The sequence below is a fragment of the Phasianus colchicus genome, chromosome 8, assembly GCF_987193195.1.
Source record: "Phasianus colchicus chromosome 8, bPhaCol1.hap1.1, whole genome shotgun sequence".
In the NCBI taxonomy this organism is placed as follows: domain Eukaryota; kingdom Metazoa; phylum Chordata; class Aves; order Galliformes; family Phasianidae; genus Phasianus; species Phasianus colchicus.
This window is the reverse complement of record NC_143443.1, coordinates 16,940,016-16,962,124: the sequence shown is the minus strand read 5'-3', so window position 1 is coordinate 16,962,124 and position 22,109 is coordinate 16,940,016. Positions and strand designations below refer to the sequence as shown.

The following is a 22,109-nucleotide window of genomic DNA, read 5'->3' as shown; positions in this document are numbered from 1 at the left end:
TGTAGAGCCCCAGCACGGTATACTCCCTGGGCTGGACTATATAATGCTGACAGTGCTGCATAGATCAACCTTGGCTCCAGTCTTCTGAGTAGAGATAGAGAGTCTTTCACTCAGTGTGAAGGTGAGGAGATCATCTATGTGGCATCTCATGCAGAAATAATAGGGCATACCTGTGTACCTTCTCTTTCCCTGGTACCGGAGTTTCCACAAGCCCACTTTGGTAGAGTAGCATGTGTTGAGCACAGTGCTGGTATTATCTCAGCACTTCATGCTGATTTGATTAAAAAAAAACAAACAAGGAACACATCTGCAGCTGTCCCTACAAATCCTGTATTGTAAACAGTGCATCAGACCAGAGCCAGGAGTATATAAGGGAAATCGCCTCTTTTCACGTGTGCACAGCTCCCTACTTATTCATCGACTGCATGCAGGGGACGGTTTCCATGCTTCCATGTTAGCAGCCTGTGTGTAGGATTTGAAGCAGTGACACCTTTATCACAGAGCGTTGGCACTCAGCTTTTTGCACTTATGCCGTGGAATGAGCAATCAGTGCATCAAGAGGGGGAAACACGGGGAAAAGAAGGCAGAGCTGTGGGACTGGCTGTGAGCGGAAGATCTCAGGGTGAGAGGAAGAGCTGGAAGGTCCTTCTGGGGCTCCAAAGTCGAGTGCACAAATGAGCTGCTCTCAGCTCTGTGTTATCAACACAGAGCCATCTCTTGACAGAAGCTCAGCAGAAGGCCTGTGGCTGTTTGCTGGAATGGGTGCAAGCATACTATGATGGATTTGGAAGCAGCTGGGAGCAGTAGAAGGTGTTAAACTGGTGGGTTGGGTCCACCTGGAACCATCAGGAGTCGTTATTCCCAGCTGGCTCCACAGCTTAGAAGGTCCAGGCTAAGAGCAGGTGCTTCATGGTGCTTGGCAGGAGTGTAGGATGGGTGTTGTAGGGCAGGCCATGGCTGTGTTTGGAGCTTTGTCCTTCTTGGGGTTGCTTGTTCCCCTTGCTTTGGTTGTGGGGACTTGGAGTAGGCCTTTTGCTGACCCTGACTTGTTGGTTTGTGGCCAAGGGAGCTTGCAGCTCACCTTACCCCCAGGCTGGGAAGGGAATGCTTCCTTTGTGCTGACTGCTTGGGGTAAGTGAGGGTGATGTCAAGAGGAGTTCTGAGTGCTCCCTCATCAAATTTGAGCATGCATCTGAGCAGAGTGGTGTGGTTGATGCTCTTTAGGGCTAAGATGTTGTCCTGATGGACCTTGATGGGCTTGAGATGTGAATGCATCAGTGCCTCAGGATGCTGGAGAAAGTTGGCTCGGAGGTCCTGCACCTGTCTGGGGCAATCCCAAACACCAGAACAGACTAGGAGGTCTGCTCGAAAAGGAGCAGCCTTCTGGAGTAGGATTTGGAGGCATTGTTGTATGAAAGACTTGACCAGAGCTGACAGTGGGCCCCTGTGTCCTAAAAATCCAATTGTATCCTTCACTGCATTAAAGGAAATGTGGCCCATAGGTCAAGGGAGGTAATTCTCCTGCTCTATTCTGCGATTCTAAGACCCAGCCTGTAGTTCTGGGAGCTCAGCAGCTGCCAGGATAAGTGAAACGTGGACTTGTAGCAGGTCCAGAGGAGGGTCGTGAAAGGCCATGGCTGGAGCACCTCTCCTGTGAGGTTAGGTTGAGAGCTGTGTTTGTTCAGCCTGGAGAATATAAGACTCCAAGGAGCTCTTACAGTAGCCTTCCAATACTTGAAGGGGGTTCGCAAGAAAGAAGTGAAAGATGTGTAGTGATGGGAGAAGGCATCATGGTTCTAAACTGAAAGGGGGTAGGTTTAGGTTAGACATAAGGAACAAAATATTCACAGTGAGAGTGGTTCGGAGCAGAAACAGTCAGCCTGCAGAAGCTGTGGATGCTCCGTCTGTGGATGGTGTTCAAGGTCTGGACACCTGGATGGGCTTAGAGCAATCAGGTTTATTGGATGTGTCCCTTCCCTGGGCAGGGGTGTTGGATCTCGATGGTCCTTTGAGGGTCCTTCCAGCCCAACCATTCTATGATGCTGTGGAATGAGGAACTCCTGCTCTGGAAGGCCCAGAACTTTTTACTTTCCTTTTTGCTTCTGAAAGGCTTTTTCTTGGTTCTTTGAATAATTGTATTGTCAGCAAGTTCAGACAAGGTTTTGATGTGCTTATCTTAACTGCTGCATAAGCTCTGACATTGCCACGGCAGTTTGTGAAAGTTCTTGCGTGCCTAACAACTTCTAGTCGGTGGAAGTGGAGTTCATGGATGTTTGCTTTGTGGAGGAGTTCATGGGAGTTTGCATTGCTACGCGGAGTATCTCTGCCACGGGTTCAAATCCCTGCCAGCTTTTCTGGAAATTTCCCCTGTTCCTGAGAAGTAGGGTTCTCTTCTCAGTGCCACCTCATTCTTTGTGCCCTAATTCTAGCAAATACGCTGGAACTAGGAGTACTTCCAAGGTTTCTGGCTTTTACCAGGATGATCTCAGTGTGTTCCAAATATTCCCACCACCCTGGCGGGCTCACAGGAGTTTATTTACAAGAGTGGAAAACTCATGAGTGCAGTCACTCTGACCTTTTCCTGCCAGAAGCCATAGGCCTTTTCATGTCACAACAGCACCCATGGCTTTTCCGAGGGTTATCTTCTGTTTGCAGAAGCCACCAGCAGACAAGACTGATTGTTCTTCTCCATCTGTGTGGAAGTCCAGGGAAGCGAGGCTCGGAGACCCTCTTTCCACCTTTCCCAGTTCCATTAGAGGAAGACCATTGCAGGCATATGTTTGGGATTTCCAAATAACAGGCTAGCAGTGTTGTAACTTGGTCTCATTTCTTCTGAGGTAAAACTCAAGCTTGGAGGAAATGCCACCTCTGTGTAGAATCTCCAGTAGGCTTGCTGTCTGCTCCTTCTCCTTCTGGACCTCGGTTCAGCAGGTGTCAGTGGCAAGTGCCACTCCTGCCCTCAGGGCAGCCATGGGATGCTTGGAGAGTGTATCCCCGCTGTCTGCAAATGCTGCTCGGACTTGGGGCTGGGCAGCGTGTCAATTGTTGCGTGTCTGTGCACAGTTGTTTTGCACAGCGTACCACATCCCTTGCATGGTACAGGGCAGGCACTCGGCATTCTTGCTGGAGGCAGTCCCAGAGTGCACAGGGCCATTTGCACTGCGTTTCACAGCGGTTATTGATGGTGATACCTAATTCCTCCTTTTCTTGCCAAAGGTCTCCAGAGAACTTCTCTGCAGGTGACCACATTTTTCCTGCCCTTTTACATGGGACCCATAAATTCAGAGAGAGCGCTGCATAGGATGAAGGTCAACTGCTGTCTGGGTGCCAGGGTGAACCTGGGAACCATGGTTCTGGAAGAGAAGGAGCTGCTCTGACGTGACGGCGGCTGGCTGTTCTGAACCTTCTTTGTCATGCTCTCCTTCTGCAGCCAGCATAAGACTGTATTATGTGACAGTCATCCCAGGAATGATACTTCGCCCAGGGTTGGCATTTTTCCTCCATGCTCTATAACTGCTTTCTCAGAGTGATATCTCACTCTCCGTTCCTTCCTCGGTGCTCCCAGTAAAGGTATTTCAGCTGACATGTGGAGTGGAAGTGTTTATTCTCCTATGATTTCAGCAGGAGACACCATGCGAGAAATGATCTCATCTTTATTCAAGGGAGGTGCTGAGGGGCGACACTGTCAGTCAGTGTTGTATCATCCAATGCTTCAGGGAGACAGAGGTGCCACAGTGAAGGTGCTCCCAGCCCTTACAGCCTGTGCAGTGGCTGGGCCATAGTGCGCCCAGTAATTATGGTGGCCCCCAGCAGCAGTCAGACGTCCTACCAAAGGGGAAACAGCACTGAAGCTCTGGTTAACTTCAGCCTCTGAACTGGGGAGAGTGCTGTCCTCCAGGAGGGATGTTGCAGCTTTCTGTCAACCCCCTGTGGGCAGCATACTGGTGGGGATCCTTGCAGGCAGCAGCAGTGAGTCCAGTGGTGAAGCAGGCAGAGCATCACCCTGGGAAGGACAGTCCTGCCTGCATGGTGCTGCCCACATGCACTCTGATCTACTCTGCTGTGTGGAGCAGTGGCTGCGGGCACGGTCCTAACCCAAAGAAAGGAACGGCTCAAGTCCTCATAAACAGATGGTTCTTTATTGGGTCATTAGCATACACATACAGCATAGCAATGTGGTCCCTCTGCAAAGTGTGCTGCTGCTGCTGGGACACATAAGGCCAGGGAAGCAGGAGATGGATAGCCATGGAGTCACAGGTGTGAGCAAATCAGCTGTTCAGTGGGACTGCTGTGCTCTTGGAGCATATGCACAGAGTGTCACTGCAGTAGGGTGCAACATCACCTTCTGCACTGCGGTGAGGAGGAGCAGATCTGTGTTTGATCTGCCTGGGACTTTGTCTGTGGGCTGTCCCCGTGGAGGCTTTGGGGTGGTGGGGCAACACTCCTGTCACTGGTTTGAGTCAGGGAGGTGTAAAGGAGCAGACTGGCTCAGGAGCACAGCAGTGAGGTTCTGTGCCCCTCAGCGGGGGATAGCACAGAGCTGGTAGTAGGAAGGAATATTTCCTGTCCCACTCAGAGTTGGAGTGATGTTGAGTTCCTCAGGGCTGACGACAAGCTTCAAGGTGAAGTTCTGCAGGATGGTGGTCAAGAATAAGAATATCTCCATGCGTGCCAGGCCCTCCCCAGGGCAAATTCGTTTCCCTGGAAGCAAACACAACCAGTAGCACTGAGCAGATGTTGTTGAGCGGCTCAGTGTTTGTACTAAGCCCATGTGTTATGTGTGCAGGTTCATTGACTAGATGCAGCCGCAGCAGTGAGGTGAGTGGAAGTTTGGCTGGGTGCGTGAAGGCAGACCAGGAGCAGGAGAAGTCTTGAACACAGGAGGAGGCGCGGAGAGGATGGGAGAGTGAGGTGATGCAAAGGGTGGTTGAGAGCGGAGGATTGGGGCTATTGGACAATGGGTGGCTGCCTGTGGCCCACTTGAGAGGAGCGTGGGAAAAGTGGAGCTGCCATGGAAAGACAGGTTGGTTCAGGCTGGCTTTGATGGTTGCATACAAAGGTGATAGGTACTTTAGAAATCCGGGGGAGAACGGGTCCCCTGCGTGTCATTCCATCAGCATCTCCCAGTGGGGCTTTTGAAAAGCTGTCAGACCCTAACCAAGGCATCCAATGTAGCTAGGGAAGAGATCAGCTGAGAGGAATTATACAGAGAGCAGTGAGCCCTGAGGGAGCGCTGGCGGGACTGGGCTGGGAGCATGTGTGGTCACCTGAGCAGGAGGACCACAGCTCCTGAGGGAGGAAGGCTGTGCCTTACCTGCTGAGAAGGGAATGAAGAACTCACTCTTCCTAAAGGTGCCATTCTGGTTCAAGAAATGCCCAGGATTAAACTCAGTTGGGTTTGGAAACTCCTTGCTGTCATACAGTGCAGTACTGAGGAGGGGAAAGACTGTGGTGCCCTGCAGTGACACAAGAAGAGCAGAACATGAAGGGGAGCGGCATTGGGTCACTTAATCCTGCTGCCTACCAAGCTAAGGCTGGACATAGTGATACGATCGTGTCAGAAGACATGAAGAAATGTGAGTTCCATGGCCCAGGCTCTAGTGGATCGTGGTGAGCTTGGTGCCTGTGCGAGGTGACACAGCTATGTTTTGTTGTGAGCTTTGCATGTTTCCCCTAACTGGCCAGTCTACAGAGCAAGAGAGTAGGGGAGTTGGACAGAGCTAGTGTTCCAGTCTTGGCCCAGGGAGCAGCAACAAAGCATTGCACGGAAGCTACCAAAACCCTTGGGATGTGAGCATAGAACCTGTAGGAAGGCCTGAGTGAGGACAAGGTCTGGTCCCCGCGTTCTTGCTCCTGGTCTTGTATCTGACACCTGAGGGCAGTGGTGCGGCCACTCTGTTGCCAGACTGGAGGGAGCTTGCCTGCTAACCTTGGGGATGATGTAGTCTCTGAAGTGGACGTCTTTGATGACAGCATGAGGGAGGCTCGTAGGGATGAGGGTGATGAAGCGCTGGATTTCATGGACCACTGCATCTGTGTAGGGCATCTGGGTCCGGTCAGCCACGCAAGGTCTTCGTGATCTTCCTACTACCCGATCAATCTCTTCTTGAACTTTCTCTGTCATGAGAAGCACAGCCAATAAGATGAGCGCATAAGGCAAACCCCACCCAAGCAGGTTGTCCTAAGCAGTCCTCAAATCCTGTGGGTTCCATAGCAAATTAGTGATGATGGGAACATTTATGTTGATTTAGGTGTTGTCTGGAATGCATCTTCTCTGCAGCCTATTCCAAGAATGCCTTATAACAACTTAGTTAAATAGGAGTACTGAGAGATAAAGATGTGGACACAGTCAAATCCCTGGCCATTGAGGGGGTTGCGCTGCACAGGCAGCAAGTTTTATGAGGGTGCAAGGACGTTGCCCACAGATGTAGAATATGAAGCAGAAAAACTATTAGATGTCTCACAACCTTGTGAACAGTAGAGGGGAAAGGACTGTAGGACGGTACCTTGTATCTTTGGATATTTGAGAAGAAGCAGAAGCCCGTATCGTGTAGTGGTGCTTGTTGTCTCTGTTCCAGCAATGAACAAGTCGAAGGTCGAGGTTATCAGGTTTGTCATGTGGAAGTGTGATTTGGGATTGTCTTTTTCCTAGAGAAAAGGCTGTGCTGTTTCTTGAGTTGAAAGGAGAACCGTGTCCCTTTCTTGTGTCACCCCAATTGTTTTTCTACCCTGAGCCACTGAATTTCTCTGCTAAGTGTAGCAGCCAACTGGGAGAAGGCATCAGCATAGGTGTATTTGGGGATGAGTTGTGGTTTGGTGTCTCCTTACCTCCTGCATTTTGCTGAGGAAACAGTCAATGAAGTCCTGGGGGGCGCTGGGATCTAGGAAGGTTTGGTGCAGCTTTATCTCCTCTGCCACAAAGGCTTTTACAGCATCAATTTCCTTGAATATATTGTTGTGTGGGCCGGGCAAATAATCCAGGATGTAGGAGAACATCTGGTAAAACTGGAAGAAAAGAAACAGAAAGGTCCCCAGTGTGACCAATACCCTATTCTTTGTGATTAGCCAAAAGCTTAGGCAGGTTCAACTCCCCCAGTTAAGCCATGCAGATGGGCTGTTTGGCTGGTCAGTCCAATAGAGCAATGGAGACCTTCTTTGTCATGGTAGGAATTATTCATAGAATCATAGAAATGCTCAGATTCAGAATGACCTAAGAGATCATCAAGTCCAACTGCAACCTAACCATACTACCTTAACTCTAACAACCCTCCGCTAAATCATGTCCCTGAGCACCATGTCCATCCATGGATGGTTACTTAACTACCCCCCTGTGGAGCCTATTCCATTGCTTAGCTGCCTATTCTTATTGAGTGGCTTGGAATAGAAAGGACCTTCAAGATCATCTAGTTCCAACCCAACTGCCATGGGATAGTAAGGTTGAATGTTGTCTTGAAAATATTCCCTTTTCTGCAACACAGAGTTGATAGGCCCTACTGTGAAGGATGAACTGAGACTTTTCTGTGAAGGAGGCCTCCTCTTCCCACTATGAAATATCTACTGAATGTACCTGTCCCCAGCGGGAATTCATCATCTCAAATATGTTGTTCATGTTGTTCATCAGGGACAGGAACTTTTTGTCTTTGTAGTCATATCGTTTCCCAAAGACAATGGAGCATATGACATTGGAGACAGCACAGCTCAGCTTGAACGTTGGGTCGAAGGGCATTCCTGTGAGTTCAGAAAAGTTACAATCTATAAATAAGTAAAGAACCACCTAGAGCCGCTGCCGCAGAAGCACATGCTGACATCTTTTGAGTATCTCCAAGAAGGGAGACTCCACAGCTTCTGTTAAGAACATGGGCTCCCTTGGCACGTTCCTTTTTTTGCAAAAGTAGGCTATATGAAAAGCAGATCGTACTGTTTGTTTTTGTGATCTCTTCAAGCAAGTGCTCAGCTTCCTCCTGGATCCTCTCTTCAATGCTCCTCTTCCCCATCCCAAAGTTGCGCAGAGTGGTGAGAGCAAACCGCCGAACTTGTAACCATCCCTCGTTGTTGCTGAAAATAATGCCTGTAGAGGAAGAAGAAAGAGGAAAGACCTGTCTTGGGTGTGCTGGAGCTGTGCTGAGTGGAGGCTGCCAATGAGAGTGAGTGCTGTCTCTGCGGGGAGCAGTGACATAGCATTGTGTAGTACTGTGGTTTGGAGGCAACCTGTGGAGGTGCTGCAGTCCAGCAGCCTGCTTTTGGCCTTCTGCAAGACACAACCAACCTCCTTGTGAACAGTTCATCCCTTGCATCCACACAGAACTTCCCCTACTGCAACGTGGCTCTGTTGCTTCTTGCCCTTCACTGTGCACACATGAGACAAGTCCAGCTCCATGTCTTTCTTGCACACTTCAGGTGGTGGAAGCCAGAGATTGAGGGCTGCCCTGCCTTCCCTTGTCCTGGTGAGACCCACCCTCTTCTCTCTGACTGCCCTCAAGCATCATTTGCTCCAGCCCTCATCTGCCATACTTGTCCTCACACTTCCCTTTTCCTCGGGGGAAGCTCAGTCAGTGAACATACCTAATCCTTTGTTAGCCCGGTCTCCAATAGGCATGTGTCCTCTGGCAACAAACTCATCCGCACGATCAATCAAGGCTTCTTTCACCACCTCGTATCCAGACAGCACCACCACTGGAGTTGAACCCAGCTGCACTGAGAAGACCGGCCCATATGTTTCAGAGAGCTGTCAAAATGCAAGAGAGAGCGTGGCCGTGCAGCAGGTAGAGAGGAGGGGTTGAGAAGTGATCAGGCTGCTGCCTCCTGCTGCAGTCTGTGCAGCCTCACAGACCTGCAGTGTTAAGTAAGGCCTGATCCTCTCAAGACAAACATCAGTGAGCCATCAAGCCCTAAACAAGGGCGGAAGCAGCGAGGAGGCAGCTGAGATCCCCAGGGCTTTTCTGCTTCTTGCCCACTGCCACTCAGCAGGGTATAGCCACACATCGTCCTCATGCACTCAGCCCACACATTCCTCACTGTCAGCAGAAACTGAGAGGAAAGAAGGGAGTCCTTACCTTCTCAAGAGTTTTGGCTAAATTCTTTGGTTTCACCTGCAGTATGTTCCCTACGACAGGAAGGGGAGCTGGTCCCTCAGGCATCTTCCCCTTTCCAGACCTTCTTCTCCATTGCACGATGGAGAGCAGGCAAGCAACACAAACCAGGAGGACAACGCTCGCTGCTCCCAGGAGCAACATTTTCCAGGTGGACACCAGCTTCTGATTGTGCTGCTGTGGCTGCCTGTGCCCCTTTATATACTGAGGGGTTCTGCTTTGTTAGGTAAACTACATTTTTTTTTTTAATCACATGGCTGAGTTAATCATTTCCAACAGTCAGTCATTTGATTTTGCCTTGTGTTTTAAACCAGGTATGAAGAGTTGATTAAAGACACACCTTGTGTCAAACACAGCAGAGGCCTACACATTTAAAAAATTTGAAGTGCGCTCATAAGACTACTTATTTCCCTCAAAGTTCATTGTTACAGAGTTCATGCTGTAACAATGTGGGAGTGGTGTTCCACTTGAGGTGCTGAAGTTATATTTATACCCGCAACATTTCTTTAAGGTTGGCACATGAACACACAGCCTGGCCATGCCAGCCCTGCGGCCCTCCCTGCCCCGTGCCATCAGCGGCTCTGCCCACCGTGCGGCCCTGACCCAGCCCTGGGTGCACACCCATTGCTCAGAACAACAGAACACTGATGTGATGTTTACATTGTCTGGGCTGAAACTAGGGCACAGGAGGATGCAGTGCAGTTCTGGTTCTTGTAATGGCATGTAATTGTATGTGTTGTTATACAGTGGCTAGTTACAATCCTTTGAACGATAAATAATCAGCTGTGCTTTCCTTTTCAATAATGGAATTGGATTTATTTCCTTTAAATAAAGGAAGTGGCCTAAAAAAACATCAGTTCTTTTGGTATATTTCTGACTCTGTTTTCAGTCAACATAAATGCATTACCTGTGAATTTTCATATGGAATATAGAATTGCAATCAGACACTAAACTCAAAGAAAAATCGGATCATGTCTCTTTACCGGGCCTTCATATGCTCTCTTACCTGAGAAAACATCCCTTGATCCACAGTCACACCTTATTTGTGCAGTTGATTTTTGGCAGTGCATACATTTGTGAACAACTGTTTTCAAGGGTGAAGCACAGGAAGAGCAAAATTTCACCCAAAATCTCTGATATCTCACCTGAGAACTCTCTAGGAATCACAATTACTCCCATCAAACCAGACTGACGCAGTAGTTTCACAAAAGCAAGTTTCATAAAAGATAGTTTCATGTATCCCACTAATGTAAAAGTTTTGCTACTAACATGCATTAACTACATTATGTATTTCACAAAGGCTGCTCCAAAAGTTATGCCTCCTATATTATTATGTTGGTTCTGATATCAGAGTTGGATGTTGGTGGGATGGAGGTGGAGGCTGAACCTTCCTACCAATATCCTGTTACATTTTGTTGCTGTGTGACAGACAGCAGCAGACGGGCAGTCTGACAAAATGGCATCTGACATGGAAGTGCATATGGAGCAAAGGCATGTCACTGAATTCTTCTGTGCAGAAAAAAGGCACCCTCTGATATACATCAGTGCTTGCTGAGCGTTTATAGAGACCAAACAGTGGATGTGAGCACAGTGAAGCAGTGGTGGTGGATTTCAGCAGAAGTGATAGTGGGTCACCTCCACTGGTATAGATGTTTATGAGTGTGGCATGCAGGTCTTGTTCATCGCTGGTGAAAATCCACACCTAATCATTGTGACTATCTTGAAAAATACTGTTTTGTAGCTGAGAATTTGCTCAAATAGTATTACTGTGCTCTTTGCATCTGTTGTAGTTACCATGGAAATAAATAGGAGGCATTACTTTTGGAGTGTTCTGTATAGGTGTGGCCCAAGACAATTCCTCTTCAAGCCAAAAGGTTGGACACTCATGTTGTAAGGTGTGAGAAAACAGGCAAATGGATAAGGAAGAGGTTTGGGAACAAGACAGATCTACATCTTTCCTCTCATCAGAATTGCTTTCCACTGCTTATAACAACTCCCAAACAAAGTAGTTATCACTGTTTTCACAGATCTCAGGTGCATTTTACTTACCTCCCATCTCCACATCAACCAACATGGCAGTCATGTGCATGTACAGAGAAGTTAGAAAGCAACAAGTGAAACCATTCTCAGCACAGGTATTGCTGTGGTGGAACTACAGCACTCCCAGTGTTAGTTTGGGTTTGTTTGTTTGTTTCAAATAGAGCTGTTCTTCAAGTATCTGTAAAAATTTTTCCTCTCAGCATGAACAAACTACTGATGAATTAAAGCAAACTGTTTCTGTAGCTCCAAAGTACTTCATTTATTTGCTATTAGTTAGCCAATTATCAGCATAATAATGCTGCTAACATCTGAGAGCTATATGGCTGATGTGTGGCAAGGGCAAGGCTGCCTGTGTGAGAGGAGGAGAAATGTTGCAGTTACAGGCAGGCAAAGGGTACTGACAGGATAAACTTTCTCTGGGATCATGGAGGAGTCACTCTTATGTATGCCTCAGGCCCACCAATGGCTTCCCAAGAAAACCAGGCATCTTCTGGGGTGCAGGTCCCACAGAGCAGATGGCCCTGTTGCCCAGCAACCTGTCCCTGCTATCCCCACACACCTTGCACTGTAAACAGTGCTGCAGTCCAGAGCCAGGAGTATATAAGGGAAATCGCCTCTTTTCACGTGTGCACAGCTCCCTACTTATTCATCGACTGCATGCAGGGGATGGTTTCCATGCTTCCATGTTAGCAGCCTGTGTGTAGGATTTGAAGCAGTGACACCTTTATCACAGAGCGTTGGCACTCAGCTTTTTGCACTTATGCCGTGGAATGAGCAATCAGTGCATCAAGAGGGGGAAACACGGGGAAAAGAAGGCAGAGCTGTGGGACTGGCTGTGAGCGGAAGATCTCAGGGTGAGAGGAAGAGCTGGAAGGTCCTTCTGGGGCTCCAAAGTCGAGTGCACAAATGAGCTGCTCTCAGCTCTGTGTTATCAACACAGAGCCATCTCTTGACAGAAGCTCAGCAGAAGGCCTGTGGCTGTTTGCTGGAATGGGTGCAAGCATACTATGATGGATTTGGAAGCAGCTGGGAGCAGTAGAAGGTGTTAAACTGGTGGGTTGGGTCCACCTGGAACCATCAGGAGTCGTTATTCCCAGCTGGCTCCACAGCTTAAAAGGTCCAGGCTAAGAGCAGGTGCTTCATGGTGCTTGGCAGGAGTGTAGGATGGGTGTTGTAGGGCAGGCCATGGCTGTGTTTGGAGCTTTGTCCTTCTTGGGGTTGCTTGTTCCCCTTGCTTTGGTTGTGGGGACTTGGAGTAGGCCTTTTGCTGACCCTGACTTGTTGGTTTGTGGCCAAGGGAGCTTGCAGCTCACCTTACCCCCAGGCTGGGAAGGGAATGCTTCCTTTGTGCTGACTGCTTGGGGTAAGTGAGGGTGATGTCAAGAGGAGTTCTGGCTGTTGCTGTCTCTATGCAGTGGTGAGGTATGGCTGGAATGTGAAAGGTGCTGGCTCTGATATGATATGCTAGTCGTTTTAGTACCACTTGTGTAATCTGGGAGCTGTTTACCTGACCCAGCCTTCATGGATTTGAGTAGAATGCTGTGCCAGGATCTACATGGCCTTGACTGCTAGGTTTCCTCACAGTTTTCTGCTAGTGCTTTTGTGGGCTGAGATGCCTTTCTTTTTTTTTTTAACCAAACAATACAGTTGTAGTACACTCATGTCTTCAGCATGGGTTGCTGAGTACCCTGCTGCTGTATCATCTCCTCTTAGATACTGAAGGGAAGGCACATGCTCTGCAGAATGATTCTGGCTGTGGTCTCTGGGTATCTGAGTCTCCGGATGGCTCCTGGGTAGTGTCAGTTTCCTACACCAGCTGCTATGTCTTCGGATGGGTGAGTGACCTGGGGACCCTGCTGGGGCTGCAGTGACCACTGCTCTGGCTGCACTGATTAGTACCGATCTCTCCTAGGATGGCAATTACTTCATAATTGTTGGGCTGGAAGGGACAGATGCTGCTGGGCAAAAGGTTCTTCATGAAGAGAAGCTGTTCATGTGCCCTGCAGACCTTCCTGGTAAGACTGACCACTCCTGAAGAAATGCTGCCTGTCGCCATGAATGCCTTTTCTTGCAGTTCCTAGACCTCCTGTGGGGTGGAAGAAGTAGCTCATATCTGTACAGGTGACATCTTGGGGAATGTCAGCACAGAGGGCCTTAGTTTTCTGAGTAATTGCTTGTCAGCAGGCTTCTGTGTGTGCTCTGAGCCATGTTTGACTCTCACCTGAGTCTGTGAAACTTCCCTTGACTTGTATGCAAAATCAAATGAGTGTTCCCTGTGCCCTTGATCCCTGCTACTGTGCTCTTGCAGCAAGTTCCTCCTGTTTCTTGCAGCACTGGATGCTCCTAGCAGCAGTGTCTGTTCTGCTGTCCGCAGCCAGGACCGGCTGCCCTGTGCCTCCTTACCTATCAGCCAGGGAGACTGTGAAGTGCGAGGCTGTTGTTACAACCCTAGGGACAAAGTGAAGACTTGCTACTATGGTAACACAGGTGAGTGTGAATGGCTATCCTCCCCTCTGATGCAGCAGCTGGCTGGAGTACCCGCTTTCCCTGGCAGAGCAGGATTGGTGTACCAGTCATGCAGGTGGCTTAGGGCTGTGGTTCTAGTTGTCAAGGAAACTCATTCGTGTATCCAACCCATAATAAACATTGCAACAGACTTGGGTTTATGGCCAGAATCAGTATTGCTGAGAGTATCTAGTGCTGGTAGCACTTGTACCAATATTTCTACCTTGCTTTACTCAGCATATGCTGTGGGAGTTACAGGAAGGAGGTCTTGCTGCTCTTCTCTGTGCTGTGTTTGAGGCTGTTTCTCCTTGGACCTAAGACTGACTCTTTTTCTCCTCCCCAGTGACAGCGCACTGCACACCAGATGGCCAGTTTTCCATTGCTGTCTCTCGAGATGTGACCCTGCCACCTGTTATCCTGGACTCTGTGCATCTAGCCAGTGGGCGCAGTGCTGGCTGCACCCCTGTAATGAAAAACAATGCCTTTGTTGTGTATCAGTTCCCACTCTCTGCCTGTGGCACTACTTTTCAGGTGAGAGTTGCAGCTGAACTAGCTGAAGCTTGCTGATCTGCAACAACCTGATGTGGCTTTGACTATGCGCTGTGTACCCTATGGATTTCCAGAAGCCAACCACTGTTCTCCAGCCTGACTTCACTGCAGCCAAAATGTCCTGTCATTGCAGGTGACTGGAGACCAGGCCATATATGAGAATGAGTTGGTGGCATCCAGGGATGTGAAGATGGGGAGCCTTGGTTCTGTCACTAGGGACAGCACTTTCAGGTAATACCCTGGCGCAGGCACTGCTGTAACAAGCAGGAACTTGTCCAGAGAGCCTGTACACAAGTTCGGAATGTACAGCAGTCACCTGAGTAGGCTAGGTAGGGACTGGCATATTTCCAGTTAAAGGGAATAAAGCTGGTGCTTATCAGTGCCACCCTGTGGACTTGAATCTAAACTCTGAAGAGCGTTTTGACTAATTATGAGGAAGCACTTGAGAATATTCTGGAGATACAATTAACTAAGGCAGATATCAGTTTGTGATCTTGAGGAAAAGCTAGGCAATGCCAGAGTACCTATCTGCCTGACCTGGTGTTTCTGTCCCACCAGATTACAGGTCCGCTGTAGTTATGCCATCACTGGGAGTTTTGTCCCCTTGAATGTTCAGGTCTTCACGCTGCCGCCGCTCCCTGCTGTCTCTCAGCCTGGTCCTCTGTCCTTGGAGCTGCGTGTTGCCTCAGGTGTGAGAGGTACAGGGGACCTGGTCTGGCTTCTTGGTGTGGGGCTCTGTTCTCTGCTGGGTGATAAGGAAGTGAATCTTACTACTGCTTCTCTGCACTTAGGACTTGATGGCACAGCTATGTAGGATGTTCTCAGTTTATCTACCTGTTTATTCCTGCTCTAAAACAGCCTTTTTCCCTCACCCAGATGAACGATATAGTTCCTACTACACTGACACTGACTATCCCGTTGTGAAGGCTCTGAGAGACCCTATTTACATAGAAGTTAGGATCCTTCAGAGGACAGACCCTGACCTGGTTCTAGTACTGCACCACTGCTGGGCCACACCAAGTATCAATCCTCATCAACAGATACAGTGGCCTGTCCTGGTGAATGGGTAAGTGGCTTGTAAACAACTTTGGGTGTGGGGGAATGACTTGCACTCATTAACTTCTGGCCTCTTTCTCAGGTGCCCCTATTCAGGAGACAACTATCAGACACAGCTGGTACCTCTGAGTACTGCCTCAGGACTACTATTTCCATCACATTACCAGCGCTTCACCCTCTACACATTTACCTTTGTGGACTCTGCTTCCCAAGAGGTGCTTTCTGGGCTGGTAAGCTGCCTTCCTGGTTCCCTGAGTTCCTCTTGAATTGGTTCTTATTGCTCACACATTAAGTGGTCTCATCTCTTCCCTGAGGTGATTTTGAGTATAGGCAATGTATCAGTGGGGGAATATGATGGAAAACAAGATTACTGAAACAGCAGATCTACTTAAGTGCTAGTGTGCTGTCTAGGATGTGTTGAAATAGTTTAGGGCATGTGGTCCAGCTATACAGATCAAACTTGTCCTTTTAGCCAAAAAGTTTACTTGGAAGTAGGTTTCTGGACTTTAAATCTTGTGAATTACTGAGCACTTCAGTGATGAACTTTATTTCCTGTGCTATCTGTTCAGTGCTCCTGGATCAACCAATACTCCAAACTAGTCCTAGCTGTGTACTTAGTGCTTATTCAACTAAGTTAATTCTAGGAGTGCAGGAGATGTGCTGTAATGCCAGATATGATGTGGTTTGAAGGCTGTGTGGATAAGGTATCAAAGCTGCTATGTTGGCCAGGTTCAATGTACCATAGCAGGATATAATTTGTCTACAGATAGTGAGCAATTCAAGGCTGTATTGCCTTCTCTCTAGGTGTACCTGCACTGCAGTGCCTCAGTGTGCCACCGGTCTGTGCAAGAGTCCTGCACCAACACTTGTCCTGCTAGAGACAGTAAGTGTCTTAGCCTTGCTGCAGCTCAAGGGGCAGCAGGGCACTGGTCTCCCAGCCAGTGGGTAGATGCACAAGCTGTTCCTTAGTATAGGTTGGCAGGCATTTCCTGCTCCTTTCCTCTAAGGAAGGGCTCTTGCCTCCCTGACAGAAATGCAGGGATCACTGTAGGCTCCTCTCTCTGTTCTAATCCATCGCAGGCTTGTCTGAGGGTTGAGAAGGTGGCCAAAGCCTCCTGACCTTGAGGGCTAGGCATTTGTGTCACCTACAACTATTTTGCTGCTCCACAGGAGGTAAAAGGAGTGCTGAGCATACCCTTAAGGACAGTGCCTCCCGTGTTTCCAGCAAAGGCCCTGTTATTTTCCTGCAGGATGAGCTAAGACAAGTATCTGATATGGATGACTTCAGTAAGTGTGCAACTCAGTATAAGTATGGACCAGTCCCTTCCCAAGCTTGGTTCTCACTGGGGCTTCTCTCCTCTACAGGAGCAGCTGCAGCCTCTTGGGCTCTTGGTTTTGCTGCTGTGGCTGCTGGGGCAGTGTTGAGTATGGTGTTGGTGGCTGCTGTGCTGTGGTGGAGAAAGTGATGTTACTCATTACAGGCACCTGTGTTGCAATAAAGTGGTTCCCAAACACATTAAGTCTGTGGGATGCCTTCTCCCTCATCCAGAGCACAAGGAGTGGAACAGGAGTAAGCCTTGGTACTTTGTTTTGTTTTTTGTTGTGTTTTTGCGAGACAAAACAATCCTGGTGGCTGTTTTCCAAATGCCATTTATCTAAACTGATGTTGCTGTCTGCCTGTTCTGCTATGGGATTGGTGCTAACTATGCTGATGTCAAGAAGGAGCCTCTGCCCTGTCTTGGAAATCTGCAGGCTGAGCTAGGAGTGATGCTGGCTGGTGTCTGCATTTCTCTCAGATATCTTCACCAAAAAAAAATACTGATCTTGGCTTCTCTCAAACATCAAGCTCAAGAGCAGCAAAACCAATTAAGGTATTTTTGCATCTGCTGTCTCTTTGGGATATGTAGGGTAGCATGTGGCTATAAGGAGGAGCTGGGAATTGCCCATTGCCCCCGAGGACACTGGTTCAGTTGAGCCTGTGCTGCTCCTTCCTGCTATCTCCAGGACAGGATAAGCGCTACTTAGTCTTATTGTGTTCAGGACAGGAGCAGGTGATGCCCTCTGCCCTATCACGCGAAGGCAGGGGACTTCGGCTGGAGCCATTATCAGCTGAGAATAAGTCTAACGCCTCCCTTAAGGGAGTGCCTGTTGCAGCTAAATGCGTGAAGCTTATCTGGGAATGCGGGGCATGAATTCGTCTGCCTTCTGACCTGTCTTTAGCAGCCTGCGTTATTAATTATAGGGTAATGAGAGGAATAGTGCTGACCATGCCTCAGTAGGTCAGAAGCTGTCCTCCGGATCCGCTCTTAATCGTGCGTGCAGGCTGATAGCTGAAGGCTGAGGGAGCGCCCCGTGCCGGGCGGGCAGCAGCGCAGGGTGGGGGCGCGGCTGTTGGTGCCCAGCCGGGAGCTTGATGCTGCCCTCCGCGGGCTGGTGCGTGCGGAAGCCAACATTCAGCTTGATGAGGCTGGGGGTTCTGGGTGTGAAGGTGCTTAGGGGCTGTGCGAGACTGTGGGAGCTCTTTGGAAGCGAGCCCAGGGGCTGGAGGGGCAGTGACGCGTGCTATGGCTGTGCTGCGGCTGTGCCCTGTCGGCGCCCGGCTGTCTGCAGGCAGGGCCAGTGCTGGGCTCGGGGGTATTCTGTGGGGTACCACACCCCTAAAACACCACACTCCAGTCAGTCCCCTGTAGACAAGGTAGTTGAGCAGTTTAGCTGCTGCTAAATCTAGATCTCCAGAAGAACTGGTCCTGAGCACCTGTGTTCCTTGTCCTGGGTCTTTCCTCTTCCCTGTGGCAGTGCTGAGTGCTGCTCTGCTGCGCCTGCCTGCAGCTGTGGACACGAAGCCCAGTGCCGCTCTCTGCTATGGAGCTGCTCAAACCAACCTCTCCGAGCTGTGCCTGTGGGGCTCCTAGGGCTGTGGGGAAAAAGCAATAGACTCTAAAGGACTAACTGCTGCTCGGTAGGAGCTGAAGATGTTGGAAGCCCAGAGGTAACGTTTCCTTTCTTGATGAGCTGTGCTCACCTGAAAAATGTGCCAGCATTAACTGTACTCCATCCCTGGTCTTCATTAGTGAGAGATCTGAAACCAGTTATTTCATAAGTGATTTTATTATTAAACTTATTAAATTGTAGTACAAGCATATCTTAAAGTGGCAAACTATACAGTATGTTACAGGTTATAAATATAGTTTTGAAAATACATGAATATATTTCATATAATGCAGTAATAAAAAGAGTGCTAGTTCATCTTAATTTTAAAAACCATATAACACCTATAATGTGAGGAGAGTAGGGGATGGAAAAACACCAGTTCATGACTCTCTTGAAACCCTGCAAGTCCAGTTCTGCACTGATTCATATTCCTCATAGTGTCTGTACAGGTGGAGGGTGCAAGTTGAGGCAGGATTTTTAGCCCCTGGGATTTATGGAGATAAACAGACTATTTACAGAATAATCAAGTCATAAATATCTCTAGCTTTAGATGAAGCTAGCAAGATATACAGTGACTAACCAAGTCGTACAACAGCAGCTGTAATTAGTGACAACTGAAATATTAAACACAGCAGGGTACTAACTGTGAGTCAGCACAAACTCTTTTTTTTTAGATGCTAAATAACAGCAGCTACACTGAACTTCACCTGCAAATTATACTTGCACTGAGTAAACATGATATGTTGTTCTAGTGAGCAACAACTCTTTGCTTTGTGTTGCTGCTAGAACTGGGCTCAGAATTTCAGAAGAGATCTTGCTCTGCCTTGGAGGGCTCCAGCTGCTCTGAGTGAGTGAAGGGGAAGCACCTGCTGCTGAAAGGCTAAACCTGCTGAAGTTAGTGTGTTACTGTCATCTTCTGAAATCTCAGTTCCCAAGGGTAGACCAGAAGGGATTTTAAATAGCAAGTGCCTGACTGACAGTTATATTGTAATTCAGGGGAGTAGCATGCCCCTGTAACACGAGATAAAGTTGGCTTGCTCGAATTTTTACTCCATAGGTATAAATGCACCAGCTCCTACAAGCAAAAGAACAGATCACTGTGGCAGCTGCAGCACCTTTCAGAAGCAGATGCTGTCAGTTCTCTGAGCTCTGTGTAAACATGGCAGTAAGGCACCTATCAAGCATGGCTATAGCATTTAAAAAAAAAAACCCTCAAAACGGAGGTCTAAGAGAACAGTCCTAGATGCAGAACATAGAGGGTGTGCGTGACATCCTTGCAGCTCTGCTCTTCCGGAAGATGGACAGCACTACTTGGCAGAGAGCTGGGCTGCTGGATAACTGAGATGCTGCCATGGATGTACCTTCCCATCTCTATAATGACCAATTCTTGCAGTGCCGTTCATCATGTTGACTTCTGTGTTATGATGGCACTGAAATCAAGGAGTGTTTGCAGAAGGTGCAGCTGGTGGTAGGTTTGTGAATGGCCCTGAGGGAAAGCTTGGCTTTACGGACTTTTGTTCCTGTTGCATTTGATTAAAACTGCATAGCTGGCAAGGTGCTGCTGGGAAGGGAGGAGTGTGCTGAGGGCAAGCAGCCTGCAGCCCCTGGCCTGAGGGAGCAGTGCAGCCAATGGCCATCTCTGCACCCAGTAATAGATATGGTGCTCCTCTGGCCACTGTGAGGCTGAAGTTCATTTCAGCTGTAAGAGGTCCCCAGGAAGCAGTGATAATTTAAAAGCTTTGGTGATTCAGGTAGTACTGTTCCTAGCACAGATAGGAGGAAGAATTAATTATCAAGTCTCATTTAAAAGCCTCTCCTGGTTATGGTGCCAAGATGCTGGCTGCAAGTTTCTTCTGTGGCTTGTGAGTATGCGGCAGGTTCAGGAGCGAAGCCATAGGTAGCTGAGCATGCATCTATCCACAGACCTTTATCCACCTCCTTTATCCACCTCCCCTTTCCTTCTTTGCCTTCCAACATTCAAATCAGAGTTGCTTTGCCAACAGCTGGAGGATGCTGGGTGCGCAAAGCTGCACAAAGCACCCCTGGGCTCTTCCATTTTGTGTCCATCACTGTTCCCACTTCTCCTTCCTGAAACAAAAACACATGGTGAATGTGAGGGACTAGAAAGGGTTGTTCTGCATTTACCCAGCGGGCTGCATATGTTTCTCTTTTAGTTTTTATCATAAGCAGATTGTTTCCCAATATGTTTGCTTTATTATTTGGGAGTATTTGACTAAGACTGCAGATAACTGAACTTGCTGCTGCATTTCTTTCTGCATTGAATGTAACGCAGAATGCCTGTGTAATGCAGGCTAAATGGCTATAATTGCCTAAAATTAACTGTTCTTTTTTTATAAGAGGAGGGGGCAGAGTGTGTCGATTAACTCAAAGGTATATGGGCTGGTCTTCAGCTGGCATAAATCCATACAATTTGAACTTCAAGAATCTGCTCTGTGCCTGTTGGAGCACGTCTGGATGAGGCAACAGAAATGCATAATTTCTGTGCTGAGTGAAGAAGTTTTACTTACTTTACCTTGTCCCCTTTAACGTGGGTTTTCAGAAAGGCCATATGTTTTCATTCTTTGTATTTTGCCCCAAAACAATCATGGAGTTCCTCTCAGTTCTCTCTGCTTTCCTCAGCTCCGAAGATATAATATCTGGCCTAAATAAAAAGAAAAATGCAATTAAAGTTGACAGCAGTCAGCACACATGATGGTGTTTTTCAGCACTAACATGCTGTGCATATGTACCCACCATCCAAATAGCACCCAATGCTGCTTCCCCTTGCCAGTCCAGAATTCCAATCCACATGCTGGCCAAATACTTATGGCAGCATCCAAGAGAAACCCAAAACACTACAAAATGCATCATTTGGCATGATGTTGCAAAGAGAGAGGGAGGGATTGGTGGCTCACTGTCACAGGGTTAAGCACTTCTGGTCTTCAGTAGGAAGTGAGGAATTGGAAAGAACAGGACTAAGCTTGCTGCTTAGGCTGTCTCCAGCTTTGTTGTTGTTGTTCCTTATTTATTGCTTCCCACTGCAGTAAGTGCAGTGCATCCTGTTTGGTTGCAATGGCTTAGGCCTCCAGGACTTGGGAAAGAAAAATCTTTTGGAACACTTTGTAAAAATAGTTGCTGTTTGAGAAAGAGAAGATGTGTGGTGTGTTTTTTTGGTGTTTTTTTCTTTTCTAAATGCAACATTTCAAAGCAATTTAAATGTGTAGCAAATAGCTCATTGCTATCTTTGATTTGAAAAACTGTTCAAACCACGACTGATGTGATGCTGATTTCTATTTTCTAGCTACTTTTTTTCTTCCTAAATGTTGTAGTATTTCTGTTTCACTAATTCTTAAGCCTTTTGCAGTGAAATGGCTGAATTTATGTCTTGATGCTTTAGTTCTTTGGCTGCCTCTGCTCCCATGGGAGTAACTTTCCCTATGAAGAATGCTGCTCAGACCCAGGCTTGCAAGTTCTGGATCATGGGATTTAAGTCTTTGCACAAGGCTGTTCTGGACAGGTGCTTTGGCATACTGGTGTGGCACTGTACTTCCTAGCTTACTTCACCCTAACAACCAAGTAGTTGTCATAAAGATATAAGCTTTCAGTGGCTGTCAGATCGAAACGAATGTCCTTGCCCACAAAAGATATCATAACTTGAGGTTAGCTCAAGTCCACGTAGCTACCTTAGAGCTGCAACTCCTGTAGATAAATAGGTGGATGTGTCTGAACAGGAGTGCCAGGCTGGGGTTATCTGAAGTTTCCCATATTAGAGCCTGCCTTAGGAAGGGATTGCAGATAGCATCAGTAAAGCTCCTGAGCTCAATAGATTTTTTGGAAATGGCTGGGACTGCTTCTCAGCTGCAGTCAGAGCAAGCAGCAGGGGGCTAAAAGTCTCCCATGTACGAAAACGGTGCTGGGGAAAATAAGGGAAAAATATCT

At 48.1% G+C, this 22,109-nt stretch overlaps 3 protein-coding genes across 7 annotated transcripts in view; 1 reads left to right on the top strand and 2 right to left on the bottom strand.

Moving 5' to 3' along the window:
• Positions 1-4,117: 4,117 nt before the first annotated feature.
• Positions 4,118-9,280, bottom strand: LOC149917037 (cytochrome P450 2C9-like). Of its 2 annotated transcripts, none has more exons than XM_090145086.1 (9): positions 9,054-9,280; positions 8,563-8,725; positions 7,919-8,068; positions 7,568-7,728; positions 6,829-7,005; positions 6,507-6,648; positions 5,930-6,117; positions 5,315-5,456; positions 4,118-4,701 (listed from the first exon to the last, which is right to left on the bottom strand). In XM_090145086.1, the coding sequence occupies exons 1-9, from the start codon at positions 9,231-9,233 to the stop codon at positions 4,520-4,522; spliced, it is 1,485 nt and encodes a 494-aa protein (XP_090001212.1). In that variant the 5' UTR covers positions 9,234-9,280; the 3' UTR covers positions 4,118-4,519. The 2 variants fall into 2 exon arrangements, 1 of the variants encoding a protein (XP_090001212.1); XR_016468781.1 differs by having other exon boundaries at positions 4,622-4,701; positions 5,071-5,456.
• Positions 9,281-12,259: 2,979 nt separating this feature from the next.
• Positions 12,260-16,828, top strand: ZP4 (zona pellucida glycoprotein 4). 2 transcript variants are annotated; one of them, XM_090145096.1, is made up of 12 exons: positions 12,260-12,492; positions 12,843-12,964; positions 13,042-13,144; positions 13,461-13,616; positions 13,978-14,165; positions 14,317-14,414; positions 14,742-14,881; positions 15,060-15,249; positions 15,322-15,469; positions 16,044-16,122; positions 16,410-16,526; positions 16,605-16,828. In XM_090145096.1, exons 1-12 carry the CDS (start codon positions 12,294-12,296, stop codon positions 16,703-16,705), a joined length of 1,641 nt encoding a protein of 546 aa, XP_090001222.1. In that variant the 5' UTR covers positions 12,260-12,293; the 3' UTR covers positions 16,706-16,828. The 2 variants fall into 2 exon arrangements, with proteins under 2 accessions (XP_090001222.1, XP_031458953.2); XM_031603093.2 differs by having other exon boundaries at positions 14,742-14,872; positions 16,605-16,824.
• A 1,525-nt stretch (positions 16,829-18,353) lies between these two features.
• Positions 18,354-22,109, bottom strand: part of LOC116235105 (uncharacterized) — a 29,538-nt gene continuing 25,782 nt past the window's right edge. For 2 of the 3 annotated variants that reach the window (XM_031603078.2, XM_031603080.2), the window contains exons 8-9: positions 20,704-20,832; positions 18,355-20,258 (exon numbers count right to left, since the gene is read on the bottom strand). In XM_031603078.2, the coding sequence (XP_031458938.2) occupies positions 20,727-20,832 (106 nt within the window). In that variant the 3' untranslated portion in view covers positions 18,355-20,258; positions 20,704-20,726. Of the gene's footprint in view, positions 20,259-20,698; positions 20,833-22,109 lie in introns of all 3 variants that reach the window. The other variant, XM_031603079.2, reaches the window with a different exon arrangement.